The sequence below is a fragment of the Schistocerca cancellata genome, chromosome 4 (genome assembly GCF_023864275.1).
Source record: "Schistocerca cancellata isolate TAMUIC-IGC-003103 chromosome 4, iqSchCanc2.1, whole genome shotgun sequence".
Lineage (NCBI taxonomy): Eukaryota > Metazoa > Arthropoda > Insecta > Orthoptera > Acrididae > Schistocerca > Schistocerca cancellata.
Genome location: NC_064629.1, coordinates 580,304,578 through 580,329,511, shown reverse-complemented (window position 1 = coordinate 580,329,511; position 24,934 = coordinate 580,304,578). Strand labels below are relative to the sequence as shown.

The following is a 24,934-nucleotide window of genomic DNA, read 5'->3' as shown; positions in this document are numbered from 1 at the left end:
TATTCAATCATCAATAGATCTAAGAATTAAAGAAAAAATTTGCCATTAGACTCGTTAGAAACAAAAGTCAAATATCTTCAATCTCTGAAATCTGATAAAGGATTAATTAGTGTGAGAATCGAGAAAATAAAACTATTATTGTCAGAGTCATTAGAAACAAAACTAAAAGATATACAGACTTTTCAATCGTCAGGGCACCTAAAATTTCCAGATGTGAACAAACTGTTTAAAAACAATTAAGCAGGATTAGTTTTCTTGGTAGATCTAGTAGATCCAAGCGATGAAACAGATATTGTTAATAAACTGTATTTGGAAAGAGATTAAAATGTCTTGTTACAAAACCAAAACGTTAGAGTATTTTAACACAACAAAATAATTGTATCACTACTGAACAACTTGCTGAAAAATTAAACAGCTTAATAAAATTCATTTAGCAAATTACTTACAGGAAAGGACATTGAAAAATTTTTTCAGTTTACTTTTGGAAAGCAGCTTTGACACCATACATAAATCAAGTAAGAAACCTTCAAAATAAAATCATTCATAAATGGAAATGAACAAACAATGTGTAATTTCACAGACTACGATTTTATTTATGAAAAGTTGTTGAGCATTGGAGAAATATAAACAAAAATTATTTTTAACGACTTTGATTATATTTAAAGTATACTTGACAAGTTATATTACATAACTATTAGTAATCAAACAATAAAAAATCTTTTATTAAGCAAGTTTTCCAAATGTAAGATTAAAAATTCTATTGAAACAGAGACAGTAGACGGAAAAAAATTGTATTTGGTGAATTGTTGAGTGATGATGATAGATTCAAATAATACATATTTAATTTCTATCTATACAAATCGACAACCATAATATCCACATCTATTGTTTCAAGTGTAAAATATATACTGAAACAATTACTTCTCAAAGAGTAAAAACTAAAAATGGTAGACAATGAATTGAAGGAATATGTACAATTTTTAAAACATAAAAATTAAAGCTGGTAAACTTTTATGGTCTTGGTCTAAATATTCTTGAAGAAACTATTACGAAAGATATATACCAATGAAAAATTTTTAAAGAAAATATGAAATTTCTTTAAAAAATTGATAATTTATACCAAGGCATTTTAGTCGAAATAAATTCACGTAAACTGATAGTAATTTAAAAATAAATAAAGAATAGAAATATACATTAACTGTTATTGAAGTTTCAAAATATGGTTGTTTGTTTCGAAAAAATGTTTAAACATCTATCATCAACAGATTTACAAACAGGTAATTGTAACGAGTTTTATCACAAAAAGTTTCTAGGAATAATGGAAAAATATAGTATTAGTCACTATTCAACGTTTTCTAATTGAAAAGTATCTATTGCTGAAAGATTTAATCAAACACTGAAACAAAAGATCTGGGAATAATTAGACTTACATGGAAATTATAAATGATTTCAGTATATTTAAAAAATAAATAAAACCATATACAAGGGAATAAAAATAAAAATAAAAATTTTCCCAACGTATGTGCAGAGGAACAGTAGCAGAGCGTGATGCACAAATTTTAACACTAACAGGCTTTTGTATTCAAACAAATGTCACATATAATTACAAACTATGTAGGAATGTTAATCCAACAGCAAAAGAGAGTTTTTTAAACCTCATTAAGGAACAAGAGGGATAGGATGTTTATAGTGCCAATAACGTATATGACAAATATAATGCTTCCTTAACACATTTGTCGTGCTCTTTGAGAGTTGATTTCCATTATAACGTTCTAAATGGGGTACTAGTAGTAGCGGCTCGGGTGGCTGACTAGTGGGATAAGGATATAATGTAGAACGAAGTGGAAATTATATCAAAACGTTAGCAGCAGTCACAATTAAGTTACAGTAGCCCATTACAAATAGCACTGTAAGATGTTTAAAAATGTTGTTAGAAGAGCAAAGAGTATGTGGTATGCAAATGGAATAGCTAATTCACAGGATGAAATTAAAACAATATGTTCAGTTGTGAAGGAAGTGTCTGATCAGCAGCAGAAGGTCGACGATATAAAGTCAGTTCGCAGTAAAAATATTTCTGTTACTGATAAATCAGATATATGTACAGTATTTAACAATCATTTTCTGAGCATTGGTCTGAATTAAATAAAAATTTAGTTTCTACAGGGAATCATACAACTATCTTGGCAAATGCCTTTCTGAGACTGATGTCGGAAATACTCCTCTGTAATAAAGACAGGGGGAGATTGAGTCAATAATTAAATCACGGAAGATTAAGGATTATCATGGATATGATGGAGTGCCTAGCAGGATATTAATGTACTTTGCTGCACATGTTAGCCCTGTATTTAGCCATATTTATAATTTTTCCTTTGGGAATGGTCAGTTTACTGAACAATTAAAGTACTCAATAGCAAAGCCGCTTTATAAAAAGGGAGAAAGGGATAATGTAGAAAATTTTAATCCATCAATGTTTGCCAAAGTTATCACAAAGGCTGTGTATGAAAGGATAATTGATCATTTTATATCACACGATTTGCTATGAAATGAAGTCGTTTGCATATTTTTTATTTACGTAAGGTGTTTGATTGTGTTGATCACAAAATATTGCTCCAGAAGTGGGACCATTACGGAATACGGGGAGTAGCTCACAATTGGTTCACCTCTTACTTTAGCAATAGACAGCAAAAGGTCATTGTTCACAGTTTTGGGAATGGCTGTGATGTGGGGTCTGAGTTTGGTACAGTCAAGAGCGGAATGCCCCAGGGACCATTGTTGGGGCCACTCCTGTTCCCTATTTATATAAATGATATTTCCTCTGGTATTACAAGTAACTCTAATATATTACTGCTTGCTGATGGCACTACCTTAGTAGTACAGTACGTTGTGTGCAACACTGACTCAGTTTCAAACAGTGCAGTTCATGACATAAGTGCATGGCTTGTAGGAAATAAACTAACGTTAAATCACAGTAGGACTCAGTTTTTACAGTTTCTAACACACAATTCAACAAAACCTCACATTTTAATTTCACAGAATGGGCATATCATTAATGAAACTGAACAGTTCAAATTTATAGATGTTCAGATAGATAGTAAACTGTCATGGAAAGCCCCCATTCAGGATCTTGTTCAAGGACTTAATGCTGCCATTTTTACTATTCAAACGGTATCTGAAGTGAGTTATCGCTCAACATAAAAATTAGTCTACTTTTCTCATTTTCATTCCCCTATGTCGAATGATATTATGTTCTCAGGTAACTCTTCCAATTCTAAAAGTATATTTTTGGCTCAGAAACGGTCGGTTCAGGCAATAAGTGGTGTAAGTTTACAAACCTCTTATCGACCCCTGTTCATGAATCTGGGTATTTTGACATTGGCCTCTCAATATATATATTTCTTACTGCCATTTCTTGTTACAACATTAGCTTATTCCCAAAAATAAGCATCTTTCACTCAGTTAATACTGGTCAGAAATCAAACCTGCAATTGGATCGGGCTTCCTTAACTCCTGTGCAAAAAGGTGTGCAATATACTGCTGCATCCATTTTCAATAAGATACCACTAGAATTCAAAAATCCACATGCTTTCAAATCGGAACTGAAGAATTTCCTTATGGGTCACTCCTATTCTGTCGGGGAGTTCCTTGAAAAATTAGGCAGATTCTTGTGGTATTGTTGATTGGGTTTACATAGACTTATGGATTGCCTTTTTTTGGGCTCATAAACATTTTATTTTTATCTGTTATTACTATTATTTTGTAATTTCATGTACTGATATGTTCCATGACCTTGGAGATTTGCTCCTCAATTTGGTGCTACACTACTTGATGTGTAAATAAAAAAAGATCATTTATATATATGAGGAACAGTAGTGGATCTAAGATTGAACTTTGGTGAAGCCCATACGTGATTTATCCCCAGTAAAAATTAAATACCTGGACTATATTTCTTGAATCACTAAGTACAAAGTTCTGTTTTCTTTTTGTTAGATATGACATTAATCGTTGGTTGGCTATATCATAAATCCCATAAAACGCCAATTTATCTAGGAGAATACTGTGACTCACACATTCAAATGCCTTAGAGAGGTTTCAGAAAATGCCAGCTAATGCTATACTGTCATTTAATGCTTGCAAAATCTGGCGAGTGAACGTGTAAATGGCATTCTCGGTAGAGCAACCCTTCTGAAACCCAAACTGTAACTGGCTAAGGATACTTTCGTTTCTAATGTGAAATACTATTCTAGAATACATCATCTTGTCAAAAAATTTGGAGGATGATGTCAGCAGTGAAACACAACAGTAAGTATTGACAATTCTCTTATCACCTTTCTTAATGAGGGTTCAAAGAATTGTACATTTCAGTCTCTCTGTAAAAATGCCTTCAGTTAGTGATGACTTACATATTTCAGATAAGACAGGGGCCAACGGCCTTGCCACAGTAGTACCACTGGTTTCCATCAGATGAGAAATGTAAAGTGCTCCTGGGTTGGGCTAGCACTTGGATGGGTGACCATCCAGTCTTCCGAGCACTATTGGCAAGCGGAGTGCACTCAGCCATTGTGAAGCAAATTGGCGGCTATTTGACTGGGAAGTAGTGCCTCCGGACTCGTAAACTGACATATGGCTAGAAGAGCGGTGTGCTGAGCACATCCTCCTCTATATCTGCATGCAGTGACTCCTGTGGGCTGAGGATGACACGACAGCCGGTCGGTACTTTTGGGCCTTCATGGCCTGTGTGGGTAGACTTTAGTTTTTTTTAGTTTTTACGTAAGACTGGGTTTATCACATATGAGCAAATTTTTAGTACCCTATTGGAAACACCATCAGAACTAGATGAGATTTATTTTTGAGAGAACATATAATTTTCTTAATTTCAGAAGGAATAGTTGGTGATACTTTCATGTGATTTATTTTTAAGAAAGTTACATTTTCAGCATACTGCTGTGATTTGTTCTTGAACTGTTTGTCCATGTGCTTTCTACTAGATTTAAGAAATGATTTTGAAATGCATTTGCTACCAGTGATTCCTCATTTATAGCCCTTCTGTTCAGTTTGGTAGTGGTGTTGCCTTGTTCTGTGGCTGGTTATCGTGTCTCTTGTATCAATGCATTCCATACAGCCTTTAATCTGTTGTCGGAAGTGCTGATTTCTGACATTGTATGCATGTTCCTTGATTTTTTTTAAAAACCTTCATTAGTAATTTTGAGTGGTTTTTGGAGTGTTCAACCACTGCAGTTGCCTGTGCAGCAGCGGACCACTCCTAACTGTGTTGGCGCTCGCCTTATATATTCAATTCAACTTAGAAAAAACTCATGACCGAGTGCAACTCTTATCGCAGCAGTGTAAGGATAGGATCTCTAGCCACTCGGCGCCGATGGCGTAAGATCATAGTGACAAGGTAGCACACGAAAAATAGATACATGACTCGTGCCTCTTTCCCAGTGGAGCATATGTTCAATTAGGGGATGCCAGGGTGTTCCAGAGAGCGTCCCAGTGTACCCCAGGGATCTACAACACCAAGAAAATCGCTTGTCAACTTTTTCAAACACAAAACAACTTTACTTACGATAATATACGGTACAATCACCATTCATTTTTACGTATTCACATACACCTTTATCTTTAATACAGACGTGAACACTTTCATCAGGATTCATCTTACATTTATGACGAGACGAGTATATAAACTAAACGGAGATGGTGACATATAACAGGACTTCCCAGAATCCTTATTAGCCTGTTCCACAAAATAAAGAAAAAAACGAAAAGCTATAACAATACTTCCAGCAAAACTCTCAAGACCATGTTCATTAATTACAACACTATGTATTCTTACAATAGCTACTGTAACCCAACCATCACAATGAGGAAAAGTATTATAAATATCTAGATTAAAATTCAATTTACAACCATCAAAAAGCGATGGACCATCGAGTATTGCATGAACAGCCACAGATTTAACAGGTATTTTATTCTTCTTACAACTAGATGAAGTAGTCAGCTCAGTATTGTCTATAGATTTACACACTTGAATAATGACGAAGATTTTGTCGTCGTTCAAAACATACAGTGTCTAAGTTTATAGACAATATTGAGCTGACTGCAACATGTGGTGATAAGAAGAATAAAATATCTGTTAAATATGTCACTGCTCATGCAATACTTGATGGTCTGATGCCTTCTGAAATTTGCAAACGAAAAGTTGTCACCGCTTTGTTTTTCTTGTACCTCTGTTATTTGGATATTTCTTTATCTACAGCAAGGACGTAGCCAGGATTTTGTCAGTAAAAAGGGTGGGTCTGATTTGTTAAAGAGGACCTTAAAAAGACTTAAAGTTTTCATTTATTCTGAACGTTTCCATAAGTCATGATATGCATTTTTTCGACAAGGATCTCGGACCTTTCAGCAAGTGGAGATATAATCTTGTTAGTTAAGGGTGCTGTACTGTGGCAAACCACTACGAAGCAGTCATCCTCCAGTCTCCATTCACCCTCCAAGATCCGTTTATGCTCTTCTTCTTTCAGTGTGGATTTAAGCAGAGAAGGTGATCAGGAATGAACGAGTGATTATGTTTTGGGACACCATGATTATTACTGACAGGGCTTTCGGAATAAAGAGGTCCATGTTCAACAGAAAAGCTAGAAGAATTTTTTGTGGCGAAAATGCAAGGAATCTGGAATTATTCAAATTTAGACTTTCCAGATTTCCTCATTTAAATATGCATCTGAAACTTATTGCAGTTTAAGAAAGATAATTTTCTGTGTTAAAGAATGTCCCAGCTGACAGATGCATGTGCCTAAATGAGGAGAATTAGGATTATTACCATTTTTTCATATGGTTTTTGGCACCAGGAATCCCCAAAGAGATGGTTGACACGCATTCGCTGCAACGCCTTTTGCACTGAAGAACCAAAGTAACTGTAACACCAGTCTAATATCTTGTAGGCACCCACGAGCTCACAGAAGTGCTGCAACACAACGTGACATGGTCTCAACTAATGTCTGAAGGTGTGCTGGAGGGAGCTGACACCATGAATCCTTCAGGGGTGTCCATAAATCCGTAAGAGTGCGAGGGGTTGGAGATCTCTTCTCAATAACACGTTGCAAAACATCCTAGATATGCTCAATAATGTTCATGTCTGGGGAGTTTGGTGGCCAGTGGAAATGTTTAAACTTAGAAGAGTGTTCCTGGGGCCACTCTGTATCAATTCTGGACGTGCAAGGTGTCGTATTGTCCTGTTGGAATTGCCCAAATCCGTCGAAATGCAAAAGGGACATGAATGGATGCAGGTGATCAGACAGGACGCTCAGGTATGTAATACCTGACAGAGTCGTATCTAGACGTATTACCAGTCCTATATCACTCCAACTGCACACGCCCCACACTATTAGACAGCCTCCATGAGTTTGAACAGTCCCCTGCTGATATGCAGGGTCCATGGATTGATGAGGTTATCTCCACACATTTACACGTCCATCCGCTACATACAATTTTAACCAAGACTCGTCCAACGAGGCAACATGTTTCCATCCATTAACAATCCAATGCAGGTGTTGACGAGCCCAGGGAAGGTGTAAAGCTTTGTGTTGTGCAGTCATCAACGGTACATGAGTGGATCTTCAGCTCCAAAATCCTATATCTCTGATGTTTCGTTGATTGGTTTGCACACTGATATTTCTGGATGGCCCAGAATTGAAATATACAGCAATTTGCGGAAGGGTTGCACTTCTGTCACGTTCAACAATTCTCTTCAGTCATCGTTGGTCCCGTTCTTGCAGGATCTTTTTCCGGTCTCAGAGATGTTGGAGATTTCATATGTTACCGTTTTACCGGATTCCTGATATTCGCGGGAAACTCGTGAAATGGTCGCACGGGAAAATTCCCACTTCATCGCTGCTGTGTCCCATCACTTGTGCGCTGACTGTAATACCTCCTCAAACTCACTTATATCTTGATAACCTGCCATTGTAGCATCAGTAACCGATCTAACGACTGCACTAGAAACTTGTCTTATATAGGCATTGGCGACGCAGCACCGTATTCAACCTGTTTACATATCTCTGTATTTTAATACGCATACCTATACCAGTTTCTTTGGCACTTCAGTGTATTTAAGCAGAGAGGTACCTCTTTAAGGTAATTGGAATATGTCTGGAAGGAATAGTATTCAGAAGGAATTGGCTGTGGTCTATGGTAATGGACCAACCCTGACTTTTCCTAAACCGAAAACGAGAAACCACAGAAAACTATTTTCAAGTTTTCTGACAACTAGATTCAAAGCACCTCATCTCGTGAATCCAGGTATTGCTAGTTCGGCGACTCATCATGGAGAGCTACCACAAGGCGGTGGAGAGTTTAGAAAAACTGGTTGTATTGTACACTGTTATAAAAAAAAATGCATCACAACAAAAGATTGACTTCTAACATTGCACGTCTTTCCTTCAATTATGCACGTTTTGTCATTTGATAGTACACAAATGCGTTCTAATTTTAAGATTTAACTGTGCGGGGAATTGCTGACTTCAGTTATTATAAAATTATAAGAGCATAAATAGATTTTGGATGTAAGGGGGAGGGAGGGATGTAGGGTGCAGTCGGTTCGGACGAATTCAAGCAGCCCGTTAAAAAAGTCTTTTAGAAATAAACGAATTATAGAATGTGCTGCCACCACATAGCCGTCAATCCCCAATGTTTCGTATCGGAACTGGTTTTCATAACTGAGTACCTCCCAGGTGACCAGATTGTACGATATTTTTCCATTTGGTTCACTAATGATGGAATACTGTGCAAACTGCTTAAAGAAATGTAACCATCACCGTTTGCGCGATTTTTTTATCAGTGCTGTTTTTGGGCGACAGACAAATCGAAGAGTATTTTTATGCACTGATTTTAATTTAAGATTATCTGTAGTATTTACTGCTCCACTTCCTTGAGAAATACTGAAATCTTGTAACCCCAAAGTTCAACCAGCCTCCAAATAACGACTCCAGCGCTAACTTTAAACTACGTTAGATACGCAATTAGGCTGTTATAATAATGCGTACGTATTTTTAACTTACCATAACGGCTCTCGGCCTGAGGCATCAAGGGATCACAAATTTAGCATTGGAGGGCAGCGTGGAGGGTAAAAATCGTAGAGGGAGACCAAGAGATGAATACACTAAACAGATTCAGAAGGATGTAGGTTGCAGTAGGTACTGGGAGATGAAGGAGCTTGCACGGGATAGATTAGCATGGAGAGCTGCATCAAACCAGTCTCAGGACTGAAGGCCACAACAACAACAAACAACCCTCGGCTTCACATAGCTTCGCAGCTGTGACGTCACGGCGAATCCCTCAATTCTTACCTCCATGATTCTTACCATGGCTATTCTTACCTCTATGATTCTTACCTCCATGATTCTAGCATCCTTGGTCTTTGGTGCAAAATTGCAAATGTTATCTATGATAAAGTGCGAAGCGGGCGGAAATGGAGCTGTCAAAAGAAGTAGTGGAGTATTTGAAAATAGCGGGTGACAGTAGTAAAATATCGGAAGAATGTATTCATCATATACTATCTAAAGCCGTTGCTAGTATATTAGGGAAGTCAGTTACCTCGCGTGAGTGTTTCAGAATATAATGTTACTTACTTTCAGCTTTTAAATTTTTTAGATCTCTAAAGGTGAAATAAACGATGTAGGACGAAATAAATTTGGGATGAGAAACCTATTATCTGGGAAATACTAAAGACACCAATAATTGTGTCTATGGCGCCACTCCTCGTGGTTTGAATGACAGCTTGTTTATATTTGCTTTCTGAAGAGCTTTTTACGCAATGGAACTGTGTATGCCCATTGCAACACAGAGACATACTGCTGTAAAAACGAAAATACTGTTACAGATTTATTAAAAACCTCATTGCCTTGAAGCAGTCTGTCAACTACGTTTATATTTGAATAAAACCTTTCTTCACACACACAGGTGCCGGGAGATATAATTGTAGATTGCTATTGAGTAGACGCAAATACCACACACGACTATATAAAGCGGCAGCTAATGGCATAACTGTAAATATTGTAAGAATTGACCTGTGAAAATTGTAAGAAAATTGGAAACATTGTAAGACCCATGTATGTTTCAGTTCATAAGACACAATTGATGACATCAATACAATTTGTATTGTTATATGGATGAATAAACGTCCATCAGTCAGTCATATGTACGTAGATCAGCATTTCATATTTCTTAACTCTTCATGTGCCATAGACATTTGAGGAAGCTTTCGTGTATGTTGATGTATCTGAAGCAGACAGTTGTGGAAGTAGGGGAAATATCCTCATGTAAAAACAAATATTAACGGGAGAACAACTAGTACCTGCAAATCTAGTAATTTCAGTATTTCACATGTAGATAGATTTTTGAAAATGAAATCACAGAATGTACTTACGTTAGGATGAGCCATAATAGTTGATATTTATTTTTGAAAGCTAACAAGCTTCATACAGTCAAAGCAGCTAATAGTAGATACAAGTGGCATTTTCTGTCTTGGTCTCCATTAATTTTAAGTAATTTCAGTCCGTGTGGTGAATGAGAGATTACCTAGAAGGGCATTGAGGTGTCTTCTTCAAGAGCATAGTCAAGAAATTTATTTCAGTAGATTAGTTAAGGAATCTGAGCCAAATATTGTACTCAGAAGGGACAGAGCTACCATAGGTGATGGGTATTTTAGTGCATGAGACACACAGTTATCAACAGACTTTCTAAGATAGTGTTAGTGAAGTTCTACAGCTATTGTGCAGCACTTGAAGACACTAAGTTAGATGTAATAAGTACATATAGGGTGGGAAATTAATAGGATGATGGTGTAGCGGAAAAATTGTTAGATTTTGGGAACCATCAAAGGAAAAGTGGCCTCGTGGGCATGAACAGTCTGATCTGGGAAGGGGGTTTTGAACAATTAGTTACGAAAAATACAACGGGGTGGTAATTTGTGTGATGTTTTTATGATATAAGGCCTGGCGATGTATGGCAGAAAACCGACATAATTGTGAGGATAAATGGCTGTAAGGGTGTATAAGTTGAAGTATGCTTAGAGCCCACAAGGCTGACATGAAATAAGAAAGAACTGTTGCTGGAAATTGGAAAGCAAATATGGGGGAAATAGAAAGGTACTTAGCTGAGATATTCAGTTAATGATTATGCACAGAAAATGTGTTACCTAAGTCTGGTCATAACTGAATCAGATTATATCAGAAAGTAAAACAAAATATGTTCCTCGAGTATTCGTAACACAGTTTCAGACACAGTTTAATACACAAGCAGTGAGAAGAATGAAAAGTTAGTTTCATGTTCCACAGATCATTTGCATGACTAATTGCAATGACTTGAAATGAGTCCTCATATTTGCACCCGAAATAACTTTATAACTAAGGCTACAATGTTTTTAAAAAGAAAGATCTGCAGATTTGAGTTAGTAAAACCTACCCACCATCTTTTCCACATCACAATAATAAAAATCTTCTGTGGAATATGAGGAGCTGTCGAGCAGAAACTACTTCAGTTTTCAAATTTTATTTTGCTGTCTGACACACATTTTATTTCAATGGTTAAGTGATCAAAAATTGTGGTTGCAGTATTGTGCACCCCTCTTTGTGCTAAAGGCAACCTTAATTTTTCATAATGAATGCCATTTTCATGGTATTGTAATTATCTACAGCATAGTTCCTTTTGAACTGCAGTAGATGATTTACAACAAACTTCATGAAGAAATAAATATACTGTGTAGCAGCAGTCAAATTTCTAAATTCTGTAAAGCGATGTGTACAAGATGACCATGGGTGAGCACCACATATCCTATAACATATTTTTCAGTGATGAAATCTTTCTTCTTAAAGATGAGTTTTATTGTGTGTGACATTATTGAATGAAAATATGTCAGCTTACTGGTTTCTCTCTCCCCAAGATTTGCAGTGATTCTAAGTGCAAATATGGCTGAACTAAGTTGTTTTAGGAGTTCCAGAGAGTGCTTTTTCCAGGCTAAATTCTCAACAACATGTACATCTAAAAGTTTTAAATTTTACAACCTATTGATTGGTTCCTCTCAATATGTTACACTTACCATTGATACAATACCCGTAGATTTGCAGAACTGATTATATTATGTCTCCTTAAAATTTAGAGTGAGACCATTCACAGAAAACCAGTCAACAACACTTTTAAGAACATTGTTTGGCATATCTTCTATTGCTTTATGTGTGCTTGGACTGAATACAGCACTATTGTCATCTGCAAAAGAACTAATTCTACTTGTTGTATATTAGATGGAATATTGGTTGAATTACTAAGTACAACTTTCTTAAGTATTTTGGTCGCATACAATATGATCCGTTGGTTGACTATACCATCAGTCCCATAGAACTTCAGTTTAGTTAGGAGAACATTGCGATTCACTCAGTCAGATGCCTTAGGTCACAGGAACTACCAAATGGGGCTATTTATTATTTATTGATTTTAAAAGTTGGTGAGTTAATCATGAGAATGCAGAGTAATAAGGTCAGGAAGGAACAGGATAGCTCAGTTTGTCTGAAGTCATAATGAAAGACTTAAGAGAGAAGTAAAAAAAGTGCTACCTGAAACAGTTGCTTGTTGGGGGCGGGGGGGAAGGATTACCAAATGAGTTGCAGAAGCATGTTAACGTATAACAGAAGTCATGAAGGAAAACAAAGGACAATTCCAAACACTTAAGCTGCAAATTAAGTATATGGGGCAGGCAAATGAAAATGAGACATGGAAAACATTTAAGTAAAATGGTTATTTTTTCAAAAGCAATCACCATAAATGTTAATACATTTATTGCTCTGTGAAACAAGACAGTGACTTCATGGAAAAATTTTTGCTGTTCGTTATGGAACCATGATTGTATCTGGGCAAGCACCTCTTTGTCCACAGCAAATAGACAGCCGCAAGTGTCTTTCTTCAGTGAGCCCACATGTTACCAAGGTTGTTTTGACTATGCCACAGAAGTTTTGTTGGGAAGCACTTACAACATCCCCCTACAGTTCCGATCTCTCCCCATGTGATTTCCATGATTTTATAGCTGGGAAGCAAGACACTTTTGGCTGTCAATTTGCTTTGGGCAAAGAGGTGCACACCTGGGTACCATCATGGATCCACAGGAAACCTCAAACGTATTTCCATGAAGGCATTGCCTATATTGTCTCATAATGGGATAAATGTATTAACGGTTATGGCAATTACTTTCAAAATATTGAACAGTTTATTTGAGTTCTTTCTGTTTCACTTGAGTGTCCCCCAAGGGATGCAGAAAAGGCAGAGCTATTTAACCTGGAATACTGTAAAATAGACGTTAAGGCTGGTGAAGGGCAGGTGGAAGAAGTGAAGGGACAAGTGAGTATTGTCATCAGAGGGTTTGCATTTGAAAATATGGGAATATATATATGTATATATTGCCAGAGAAGTAATAGTTGCAAGGAAGGCAGTAAGGGGCAGAATAAGTAGAGAAATTCTGAAAATTGAGAGTTGGCATAGAAGGCCTTGTGGTTTCGATTTCACTTGTGTATAAATAAGTGGATAAGCGGAAAGAAGCTGTAATAATATCTGTATATAAGGAAAAGTAGCAAAGGAATAGTGTTACCTATATTGTAAGTAAAATATTTGATGAGATCTGTGATAAATATATACTGAAGAGTCAAAGAAACTGGTACACCTGCCTAATATGATATAGGGCCCCTGCGAGCACACAGAAGTGCTGCAGCAAGACAGGGCATGGACTCGACTAACGTTTGAAGTAGTGCTGGAGGGAATTGACACCATGAATCCTGCAAGGCTGTCCGTAAATCTGTAAGAATACGAGATGGTGGAGATCTCTTCTGAACAGCATGTTGCAAGGCATCGTAGATATGCTCATTAATGTTCATATCTGGAGAGTATGGTGGCCAGCAGAAGTGTTTAAACCCAGAAGAGTGTTCCTGGAGTCACTCTGTAGCAATTCTGAATGTGTGGGATATCACATTTTCCTGCTGGAATTCCCAAAGTTTCTCAGAATGCACAATGGACATAAATGGATGCAGGTGATCAGACAGGATGCTTATGTATGTATCACCTGTCAGAGTCATATGTAGATATATCAGAGGTTCCATATCCCTCCAACTGCACACGCCCCTCACCATTAAAGAGCCTCTGACAGTTTGAACAGTCCCATGCTGACATGCAGGGTCCATGGATTCGTGAGGTTGTCTCCATACCCGTACGTGTCCATCTGCTCTATACAGGTTGAAACAAGACTCGTCCAACCAGGCAACATGTTTCCAGTCATCATCAGTCCAACTTCACTGTTGACGGGCCCAGGCGAGGTGTAAAGCTTTGTGTCTTGCAGTCATGCAGGATACACGAGTGGGCCTTTGGCTCCGAAAGCTCATATTGATGATGTTTTGTTGAATGGTTCACGCACTGACATTTGTTGATGGCCCTGCATTGAAATCAGCAGCAATTTGCGGAAGGGTTGCACTTCTGTCACGTTGAACAGTTCTCTTCAGTCGTCATTGGTCCCGTTCTTGCAGGTTCTTTTCCCGGCCACAGCGAAATTGTAGATTCATTGTTTTGCTGGATTCCTGATATTCATGGTACATTCGTGAAATGGTTGAATGGGAAAATCCCCACTTCATCGTAACCTCATAGATACTGAGTCTCATCGCTTTTGCTCAGACTATAACACCACATTCAAAATCACTTAAATCTTGATAACCTGCCATTGTAGTGACAGTAATTGATCTAACAACTGCGCTAGACACTTCATACCGACTGCAGCGCCATATTCTGCCTGTTTACATATCTCTATATCTGAATATGCATGCCTATACTAGTTTTTTGGTGCTTCAGTGTGTAAGAGAATTTTAGCAGAAATGTGGGCAGAGGTGTAGGAGCCAACAAGGATGCAGAACAAGGTTTTTTGTGAGTTACAGCAAGCACCTTTTAACCAAGATATCTAAATCATGGGAAACGGAAGGGGAGACTGGGACACTTCACTTCAAGGGTACCAGTGTTATAGAAAAGTGTACCACAAGGCTGTAAGTTAGGGTGCTTGCTGTATCTCAGTTGTGTGTGTGATATTGGGGTAAGCGTAAATTCAGAATTAAGACTGTTTGCTGATGACAATTTGCAAGGGGGGGGGGGGGGGTCACACTTAGAAGATGTTAAGGTCTTGCAAAAGGATCTAGAAGCCACTAGTAACTGGATCCCGAGAAATGAGGTGTTAGAAAATGCAGGTAAGAGTCAAATGGCTACCTTCTCAAACAGGAGTGCTAGAAGATTTGATGAGGACATCTAAATCTGCATCTGTAATCTGCAAACCACTGTGAAGTGCATGGCAGAGGGTACGTCCCATCATACCAATTAATAGGGTTTCTTTCCATTTGATTCACAATGGAGTGCAGGAAGAATGATATCTAAATTCCTCTGTACATGCTGACATTAATCTAATCTTATCCTCACAGCCCCTATATGAGGATATGTAGTGCGTTGTAGTGTCTCCCAGGAGTAATCATTTAAAGCTGGTTCTTGAACACTTGTAAGCAGCCTTTTTTGGGCTAGTTCACTTTCAACATTTCTGTGCCTCTCTTCCCTCTCTTCTGTGGGTAGAAACACACACACACACACACACACACACACACACACACACACACACCTGTAACCATTCAGACTGCCCTTCTCTGTATACATTCAATATTCCTTACTAGTCCTATTTGATATGGATCCCACACACTTGAACAGTATTACAGAATGGATCACCCAAGTGGTTTGTAAGCAGTCTCCTTTTTATACTGACTGCATTTCCCCTGTATTCTACAAATAAGTAGAAGTCTACCACCTGCTTACCCATAGCTGAGCCTATGCCATCATTTCATTTCACATCCCTCAAAGTGTTGCACCCAGGTAATTGTATGAGTTGGCAAATTCCAACTGTGACTCACTGATGTTATAGCCATAGGATATTACATTTTTTTTTTGTTTTGTTTTGTGGTGTGCACAGCTCTACATTCCTGAACAGCTGGGATCTGGCATCACAGGACAACAGTGTTCATATGTAGTTGTAACACAAAGTGGTGGCAAACTGCAGTGGGGGTTACACATAGGTGAGTCAGTAAACAAGCTGTAAAAGTTTCTGCACATGCTGATGAGGGCACTGTAGGGTGCAGGTGAGGACATATAGGAGAAAGCTTACATGCTCAGTATGAGACATGGAGGGATATAAAATTCCCAGCAAAGATACCTGTCAAAACAGATAAAAGGAGTGCAGTGGAGGGCAGCCAGCTGTATAATGGTAGTCTACAGTAGGATGTGTCATGAAAATTAGTAAGAAATTGAAATCCGACAGTACTGCGCAAAGAAGGATGAGAATTCCTATCCATCACCTTTTACACACTACAAAAATAGAAATTATTCCATGGAATAGAAGGAATTTTGAAGGAGAAACTTCTTCAGTATGTTTTCAAATTTAACTTTGGTGCCTGTCACACATTATATGTCATTGGTTAGGTGATCAAAAATAACTGTGTCTCTGAATGACCAGTAACAAAATAGACAATCATTTTTTCACACAGACAGCTGTGTGTGCCACAACAGATTATTTCATTTCTTCTGTATAAGTTTTTTGTGGTGTAGTTCACATAAATCATTATCCTGCGCAAAGAAGGATGAGAGCTAAACTTAGGGGAATTGAACCAATCGTATGTGTCTGAGGACACACAGGAAGACATAGATTGGTCACTGATAGTGTTTATAATGGAAGGAAAGATGACAGTTATCATATATTGGACCCTTCAGTGGGCATGGAGGGCATACCTCTTGCTGCAGTAATTAGCCCTGGGCGGCCTCTCACTGGACCAGCCTCTGCACTGACTTCTCCTTCCCAAACACTGTTCCTAGTTTACTCCAATTACTTTTTAGTCTCAGTAAACACTTTTTTGTATCTGGAGTCCCTGTCCTTCCATTTGTCACCTTGTTCAAGTGACTGACTGCAGTAACTGAGCATTGTAATTAGACCCCACACATCAGGAAAGGTCTCTGCTTCTCCTTCACAGCACCATTAACAGCTGACTTTCACAAGGATGGAGGGACTGACAATCATATCGAGCATGTATAACACCCAAATTGTCAGTGGATAGCATGTGTCGATGCTTTGACCATTAGTTAATTTTGTGTTCCATGGATCATTTGCACAAATCATAATTATGTGGAATTTTACATTCAAATGTTAATATTGCTACATCTGACCATTTACAAGTTTGATAAAAAAAATACGAATGTGAATTATTAATTCCTATCCATCACCTTTTACACACTACAAAAATAGAAATTATTCCATGGAATAGAAGGAATTTTGAAGGAGAAACTTCTTCAGTATGTTTTCAAATTTAACTTTGGTGCCTGTCACACATTATATGTCATTGGTTAGGTGATCAAAAATATTGTTGACAGCATTGTGCACCCCTTTTTGTTCTAAAGACAACCGTAATGTAGAGTAATGCCATATTTCTTCTGATTTTATAATTATGTACACCATTGTTGAGTTTGAACTGCAGTGGATCATTTACAACAAACTTCATGAAGAAATAACTATAATGTGTAGCCGTAGATTACTAATTTCCTTAAACAGATGTCCACAAGATGATCATGGGTGAGCAATGAAGACTTTCTTAAAGGTGAGTTACCCCAGAAGACTATTCCATATGACATTGTTGAATGAAAATATATCAACATACAAATTTTTTTCTCCCTAAGATTTGCAATGATTTGAAGTGCGAATGTGGATGAACTGAGTTGTTTTAGGGGTTAAAGCACGCCTTTTTCCAGTTTTAATTTGCACCTATTCGGACACCTAAAATTTTTCCATGCTAGTTATGATTTCCTCACAGTGTATTTCACTTATCATTGGTGTAGTACATTTAGAACTGAATATTGTCTTTTTGAAAGTGAGAATGAGGCAATTTGTAGAAAATCACTCAGTAATTCTTTTATGAACATTATTTGGTAATAATGAAACGCCCAGCCTGCACTTAACTATCTGGTAAACCGTGGTGGCCTGGGGAAGAAACACTAGTTTTTAAGTTCAGTTGCACAAATAAGATTAAAAAATAATGTGTTCAATAATGTTAACACTAATCATGCATCCACATCCCGTAAACTCACTCGTTCCACATCATTTTGATAAAAGAATCATTCTGAGATGATAGAAAAGACAGAATGTTACACATATATATGTGAGTGTTGCCGACTTTTTTGAGGTAAATAATAACTAATGCGAAATAAATGCTGATACACAGTTCATTGTTAATGACGTTCTGTGCAAGATGGTTAAGTATTTGAAATCCTTAAAGTTCCAATTCTTATTGAAGATCCTTTGTATCTCTCCAACTGATGTATATGAGAAATTATACACTAGTCTACATTCCTTTTTGTGTCTCTTGCACTGTAATTGGGTTTAAAATATGTTGCAGTGAAACATTTTACATATTGCCATTTCATTTTCAGCTTTGTTGGATGAGCTGTTAAACACTCACTCTTCTATACAGGGTGCTTATGGTGCTCTTTTAGTTTTGCTTGTGGAAGCTTCAAGGTTAAATTTAACACCAGATTCACTTGGAACTGCACTGCAGCAAGAGTACAGCTTTAATGCTGAGCGATGTAGTAGTGTAATGCAATCCTATATTAACAATAAAAACAAAATAAGGGCTGCACTTAGTCACATTGGACAGCATCCTCCACATATTACTGATGTGAAATGGGAAATGGATTACTGTGTTAAGGTAGAGTATTGCTCTAAATCATAGTTATGTAATTAATTATAGTTACTCCCAGAGGCAGATGTATTTATCATGGTTCAACAGTTCATGTTTTAAACATTACGGAACAGTTTGTTAGACAGACACTTCTTATGATACATAAAACAGGCTTGTACTGAAATATCCATCATTTTGAGACAAACAAGTCAAGTCCCATCCTAGGAACTGGTTACTAATGAAATTTGAAACTAAATATGTTGTTAATGTTTTGTTAGAACATTATGGTTCCTCTCTGTAAATAAGTGTAATTGTTTTGTAGTTAATTGGCTATAACATATTCATTTGAGATGGAAAGTATGTGACAACTTGGTTAAGAAATGATAGCTACCTTGGTATTATCCTCTGTACATTACTTCATATTGACTTAATTTTTAGAACGTATTTGATTTAATTGCACATTTTGGTGGTTTTAAAACTTCCTTATACCCAGATTAGGCAAGCAAATGAAAGGGCTCTTTTTTAGGAACTTGCATGATGATTACTAAAGAAATAGTTATAAGGTATGTAATTAAAATGAAAGTAATAGACTGAACCATTTATGATGGGCAGCAGAAAATATATCATCAGTGTGCTGAAAAGTTTGTTTTCAGAACGTTTGTAAGTATTCTCTTCACAAAACTATCAGTGATTACATGAATCACATGTCTGATGCAAATAGTAGATTAAAAATATTTGAGGGTATTAGTACATAAAATATTAAAAATTATTGGTTTACCAAAGTAGATGCTTAGATGCTTTTATAGATTGCCATGATGTTTCAGATTTTAATGCTACACTTAAATACTACTTCCACCCCTCCTGCATTCCCTTGAGACCTCTACAAATGAGAATATATGTAGAAGTATTTTATGGGCAACTGAGCTTAGCCTCATTTTAGAGTGGCTTGTATATTATTATGGAAGTGTTGATGAATACCAAAGGGCAGCAACAACTCAGCAAGTCAGACTATCACTTGTACTTCAGTTTGCAAGCTAACTGATTCTTGTGCACATTCATTGATATATTTTTAACTACTCTACTCTGTTGATAGAAAAACATCAAATGTAACATAACAAGCAGGAATGATAGACTTAAATCAATCTCTCTCTCTCTCTCTCTCTCTCTCTCTCTCTTAGTGTGTGTTATTTTGGTAATATTGCCCTGCATATTTATTCTTCATTATGATTTATGCTTACTGGCATTTTGTTATCTCTTACATTGTTCTTGATATTTGTAGGTGAGCAGTCTGGATCTTGTCCGTGAAGCCACTTATAACATACAACTTGAAGTTGAAAGATGTCAGGGCAAAACAGACACAGAGGAAAATACAATAACTTTCTCCTGTTCTGTGGGTGAGCTACAGAACTTGGTGTGGAAACTAAAAGAAGCGGTCAAACACTTGGAAAGAATCTCTCTTAAATAACTGTGTCTCTGAATGACCAGTAACAAAATAGACAATCATTTTTTCACACACAGCTGTGTGTGCCACAACAGATTATTTCATTTCTTCTGTATAAGTTTTTTGTGGTGTAGTTCACATAAATCATTATCCTATAAGTGTCTATGTATTTTCTGGATGATTGTCGTTTCACCCATTGTATTAAGATGGTACCTGTTTTCAGTGTTGGGAATGATAGTACACATGTTCTACTTCCAGAACTCTATTTGTAAGTAACTTTTCTAAATGGTGTGCAAGCAGTGAAGAATTTGCATTACATGCATCTATTGTTAATTTAGTATGAACTTTTTAAATTGCGCTGATAGTTTCAAAGTATGTAATAGGATTTTTAGCATTCAGTCTCTGATAAGTATTATTCTAATAGAAGTTTTTCCAACTGATAGAATGCTTCATGACCATAAAGTTATAAAGCTATTATTATTATTATTATTATTATTATTATATTTTGCATATTTCATTACCAAGTATTCTATTATTTTGTATTTGTGCTCAATGTTTCATTTAGTTTTTGTTAGATGTTGTTAACCCACTTGCTGTATTGAGCTGGCTGCAAAATATAAATGACGAGAAACAGTAAGAAGACTGAATAAACAGTGTAATAATACACAGTAAAGTGTTGTCTGGAGAATTTCTGTTGTTGCTTTAATAATTTGTGTTGAGTGCAAATAGTATTACAGATACATGAAAACTGAGTACATATTGTTGATGAATACCCAGTTAATGTTCACAGATTTTCGCCAAGAGTTATAATGCTACTATGAAAACATCTTTTAGAATAAATGTCTGGTTCCTAGTAGTTGATTGAAATTTTTTGATGCACATTCTGTTGTTTCTGATGTGGAAATTGGTCTCATAATGGATGCTGAACCTCATGTTGACTAACTAGTCAATTTGCCAGATACTGTGATAATTTAATGTGAAACATCCTTGTGATCAGTGCAAAAGTGTTTTGTGTTATGGGTGAGATAGTAAACTTGATACTAGTTGTTTACATCATTCTGAATTGGCTTTGCATTACTGCTGGCCATTTTTTTTACCTTTTATGCAGATGTTGCCACATTTCATCTCAGCAGCAGTTTGCCCCTATGGTACTCAAAACTGCATGCTATAATTGAATGTGTTTCAACCACCCAAAATGAAACATCTGATGTGGGCTGGTGACAGATCATTCCTGCTGAGAAAACCAGAAGTAACTTTGAATTTCTTAACTGAGACTAAATGTTAAGAGATTTTTCTTCTGACCACCATGAGCTTATCATATTATTCAGTTGTTTCCTTTAATCAACTATTAGAAGACACTTGTGTGAGAACAAAATGTATTAACTCCTGTGTTACAAACTTAAACCTATGATCATATCGCTACAATGTCAAGACATTTTGGATAAATTTGTGTAAAATTGTATATTTGGTAGATTTTGTTCATTCCATGAATGTATTATACACCTATGAGGTGTGGCTGTAAAATAATGGGACTATTGCTGTAAAAAATTTTATTTAAAAGACATACTATTTAGTTATTGTCATCCTCAATATATTCCCCCCCCCCCCCTCTATCCCTACAAAACACCACACAAATTTTTTATTTATGGAAACAGTGCTTGGAAGTCTTCCTCAGTGAGCTCCTTCATAACGCATGCCGCTTTTTCTTTCATTGCTTCAGCAGTATGAAATCTTGATCCTTTTAATGTAGATTTGACCTATGGGAGTAGATAAGTCACATGGTACTAGGTCAGATGAATAAGGTCAGTGGCCTAACAATGGGATGAGCTGATGTGTTGTGTGTTGATGGAGAAGCTGTGATTTGTTCTTCCACAATTTGGGATCTTTCCCCTACTCTCCACATGGAAGTGAGCAAGTGCGAGGTGACACAGTGGTTAGCACACTGGACTCACATTCGGGAGGATGATGGTTCTAACCCGCGTCTGGCCATCCTGTTTAGGTTTTCCATGATTTCCCTAGATTGCATTAGGCAAATGGCAGAATGGTTCCTCTGAAAGGACCTGGCCGATTTCCTTCCCCATCATTCCCTAATCTGAGCTTCTCTTCTGTCTCTAATGATCACATTGTCGATGGGACATTAATCAGTAATCTCCTCTGGAAGAGAGCAAGAACCATAAGAATGCATGAATGTCAGTAAAAACAGTTATCATTGCTTTCATTGCTTTGAATCTTGATTTGCTCATTCAAGCTCTTTTTTTATGTAGTTGGGCCCTTCCAGTGCATGTACTGGCTCTTAGTTTGTGGATCATAAGTAAAACACAAAGATTCATCACATGTTATCACTCTTTCCAAGAAATTAAATTCAATTTCAATAGTATTCAAAGTGTCAGTAAAAACATTTTCGTGAGCTGCTTTTTGTTTGATCATGAGAATCTTCAGCGCCAGTTTCACGCACACTTTTCTCCTGTTAAATTGGTCATGTAAAATTCGTCTTGTGCATTCTTTGTCAGTTCCTACAGTTCGCATTCAACTGAGAAGGCTTCTTCACATTTCCATGATTTGTACAGCCATCAAATAGTTGTACAGAAATGTTGCCAAAGTGTTGTTGAATATTGTAATGGTGTTAAGACTGCCACATTTGTGACATACAGTTAGCGACATCTGTCCTGGGTTGTGCCACATGGCAGGCACCATAGAGATTGCAACATATCTTGGCCAAGTATGCTGGTGGTGAACCTAGGGGACCCAAGCTGGAGGGTGGTCTGGGCCACCACTCTGACTGTAAGCTCTGGACATACTCTTAGTAATCACTGTGGTGTGTGAAGTCTGAAACTGTCTCTCATGGTGCATGAGGATCAATGTTTAATGACACAGATTTTGATCATTTAATATAAATGGCCCTAATCTCAGTGTTAAATGTCGTGATGTGGGTGGCTATTGAATTGAAACAAGTTACTGGGCAATATCGGGTGCACCTCAGTTGAGTTAGGCTAGCACAAATAATATGATGATGCTTAGTTTCAGATCCCTCTAATGAAAATGACTTCAACATGATAGATGAACCACCTGGCAGCAGCAACACCCATTCAGTGAAAAGGGTTTTAGAAAACTCAGCAGCTTTCAGTTCAAAAAATGAATTTTATCGTAAAAGTATTTCTAAAAAGGTACTCTTGCTTGTTAGAAGGATCATTTTAAAATATTTCTCTTTTATTTACAGAAAGGTGTCTAGTTTGTAGCATTTGATGAAGTCTTTAAAGAAGTTGTCAGTAGACAACCTACTTTTTGTCAGGATACAAACACACAGAGTACAAAAGCACTGTCTGCATATCTGATAATGTGGGAAGTCACCAGATGCTCAACTTCCGCTTGGGTTTTTGTTCATGCAGATGGACACACAGTTATTGTGTGAAAAGGACAGATACTAATGGGGAAAATATTGGACAAGCTGCACAAGAGTCAAAAACTCCTTGTATGAAGCTAAACAAGTGCATGAACTTTCTGGGTGATCATACAAACTGGAATTGAGAATGTAAAGGATTCACAGGTAAAAAAATAAGGAAGATGCTTTACAAAGGTAGAGATAACATTATTCAGAAATGTTAACTGAACTGTACATTTCTCATAGTGTAAACAATTTCTCGGTAACAACCCTGAGATTGTTTCCTAGTCATAATCTCTGTTGTTAAATTCTCCTAGTGATGCTAGTGTAGCAGCAGTGCAGGTGTCCCTTCAGTGTAGCTTTGAACCTAAGAAGGAAAACAAGTAACAATTTAAAACTGTGAATTTATCTGTGAAGCATTCTCATATAATGTCTTTGATAGCCCATTGGCTGCAAAGAGGTGGGGTTCCAGGTTGACACAAAAAAGCACACAATTTTAACTTGTCACAAAAATGAAAGTCTCTAATATGTTGCAAAATGATTCTGTCTTGCTCCAACGATCCTTGTCACCACAGCATGAATAACAGTTATGGATTTACAGATTACCAAAAAGTTACTGGAAGAATGCAAATGATTCGTTTCTCGTAACTGCTGAGCTTGACATATAGGTAAACATGATGAACACAGACAGAAGCCATGAAGTATAATGTGGGCTACTAGATGCCATGAAACCTAGCTAAATTTACGTTCAGTCAGAAAAGAGCGGAAGTGAAAGAACTTACCAAGACAGGAATAACTATTGTGAAAGATCTGACGAAGGTAATTTAAAACTCTGGTGGAATATAAATAATATGAGTAAAGATAACTCATTGAATAGTGCATGTGTCAGGATGGATTAAGGAGTGTAAGTGGGCATCCAGGGCCAATCCTGTTCACTCTAGCATATGAAATGAAAAAGGAAGTTGCCAAAAAAAATAGAGATTCATTCTACTTCTCCTATTCTACACGGTGCATTTGGTCTATCATCTGCTACGACCGTGTAGGGAACTGAGCCTAATGGTTGAGAGTATTTAGCCCTCGATGGGAGGAGCAGGCAGATATGTCCATGGTGTAGGAGGGCTAGTAGACGAGAGAGATCCGCAGCTGCAGCCACTGTCTCACCAGCGCACCATACATGACTGATTTCTACTCTATCATTAGTTGGCTTTGAATATTTTGAAGGCGTTACTTACTTAGCAACCTTGTGGATAGCATCCCTAGCTCAGTGGAACCAAGTGTGGGATCCATCTTCATTGCTGCAGAGCTGCTTATGTAATCTACATCACGCCGCTACATCAA

The 24,934-nt window shown here is 37.1% G+C and overlaps 1 protein-coding gene across 1 annotated transcript; it reads left to right on the top strand.

Moving 5' to 3' along the window:
- Positions 1 to 9,430: 9,430 nt before the first annotated feature.
- Positions 9,431 to 21,790, top strand: LOC126183800 (COMM domain-containing protein 3-like). Its single transcript, XM_049926042.1, has 3 exons — positions 9,431 to 9,599; positions 18,529 to 18,803; positions 20,056 to 21,790. The coding sequence occupies exons 1-3, from the start codon at positions 9,470 to 9,472 to the stop codon at positions 20,239 to 20,241; spliced, it is 591 nt and encodes a 196-aa protein (XP_049781999.1). The 5' UTR covers positions 9,431 to 9,469; the 3' UTR covers positions 20,242 to 21,790.
- The last annotated feature ends 3,144 nt before the right edge of the window (positions 21,791 to 24,934 follow it).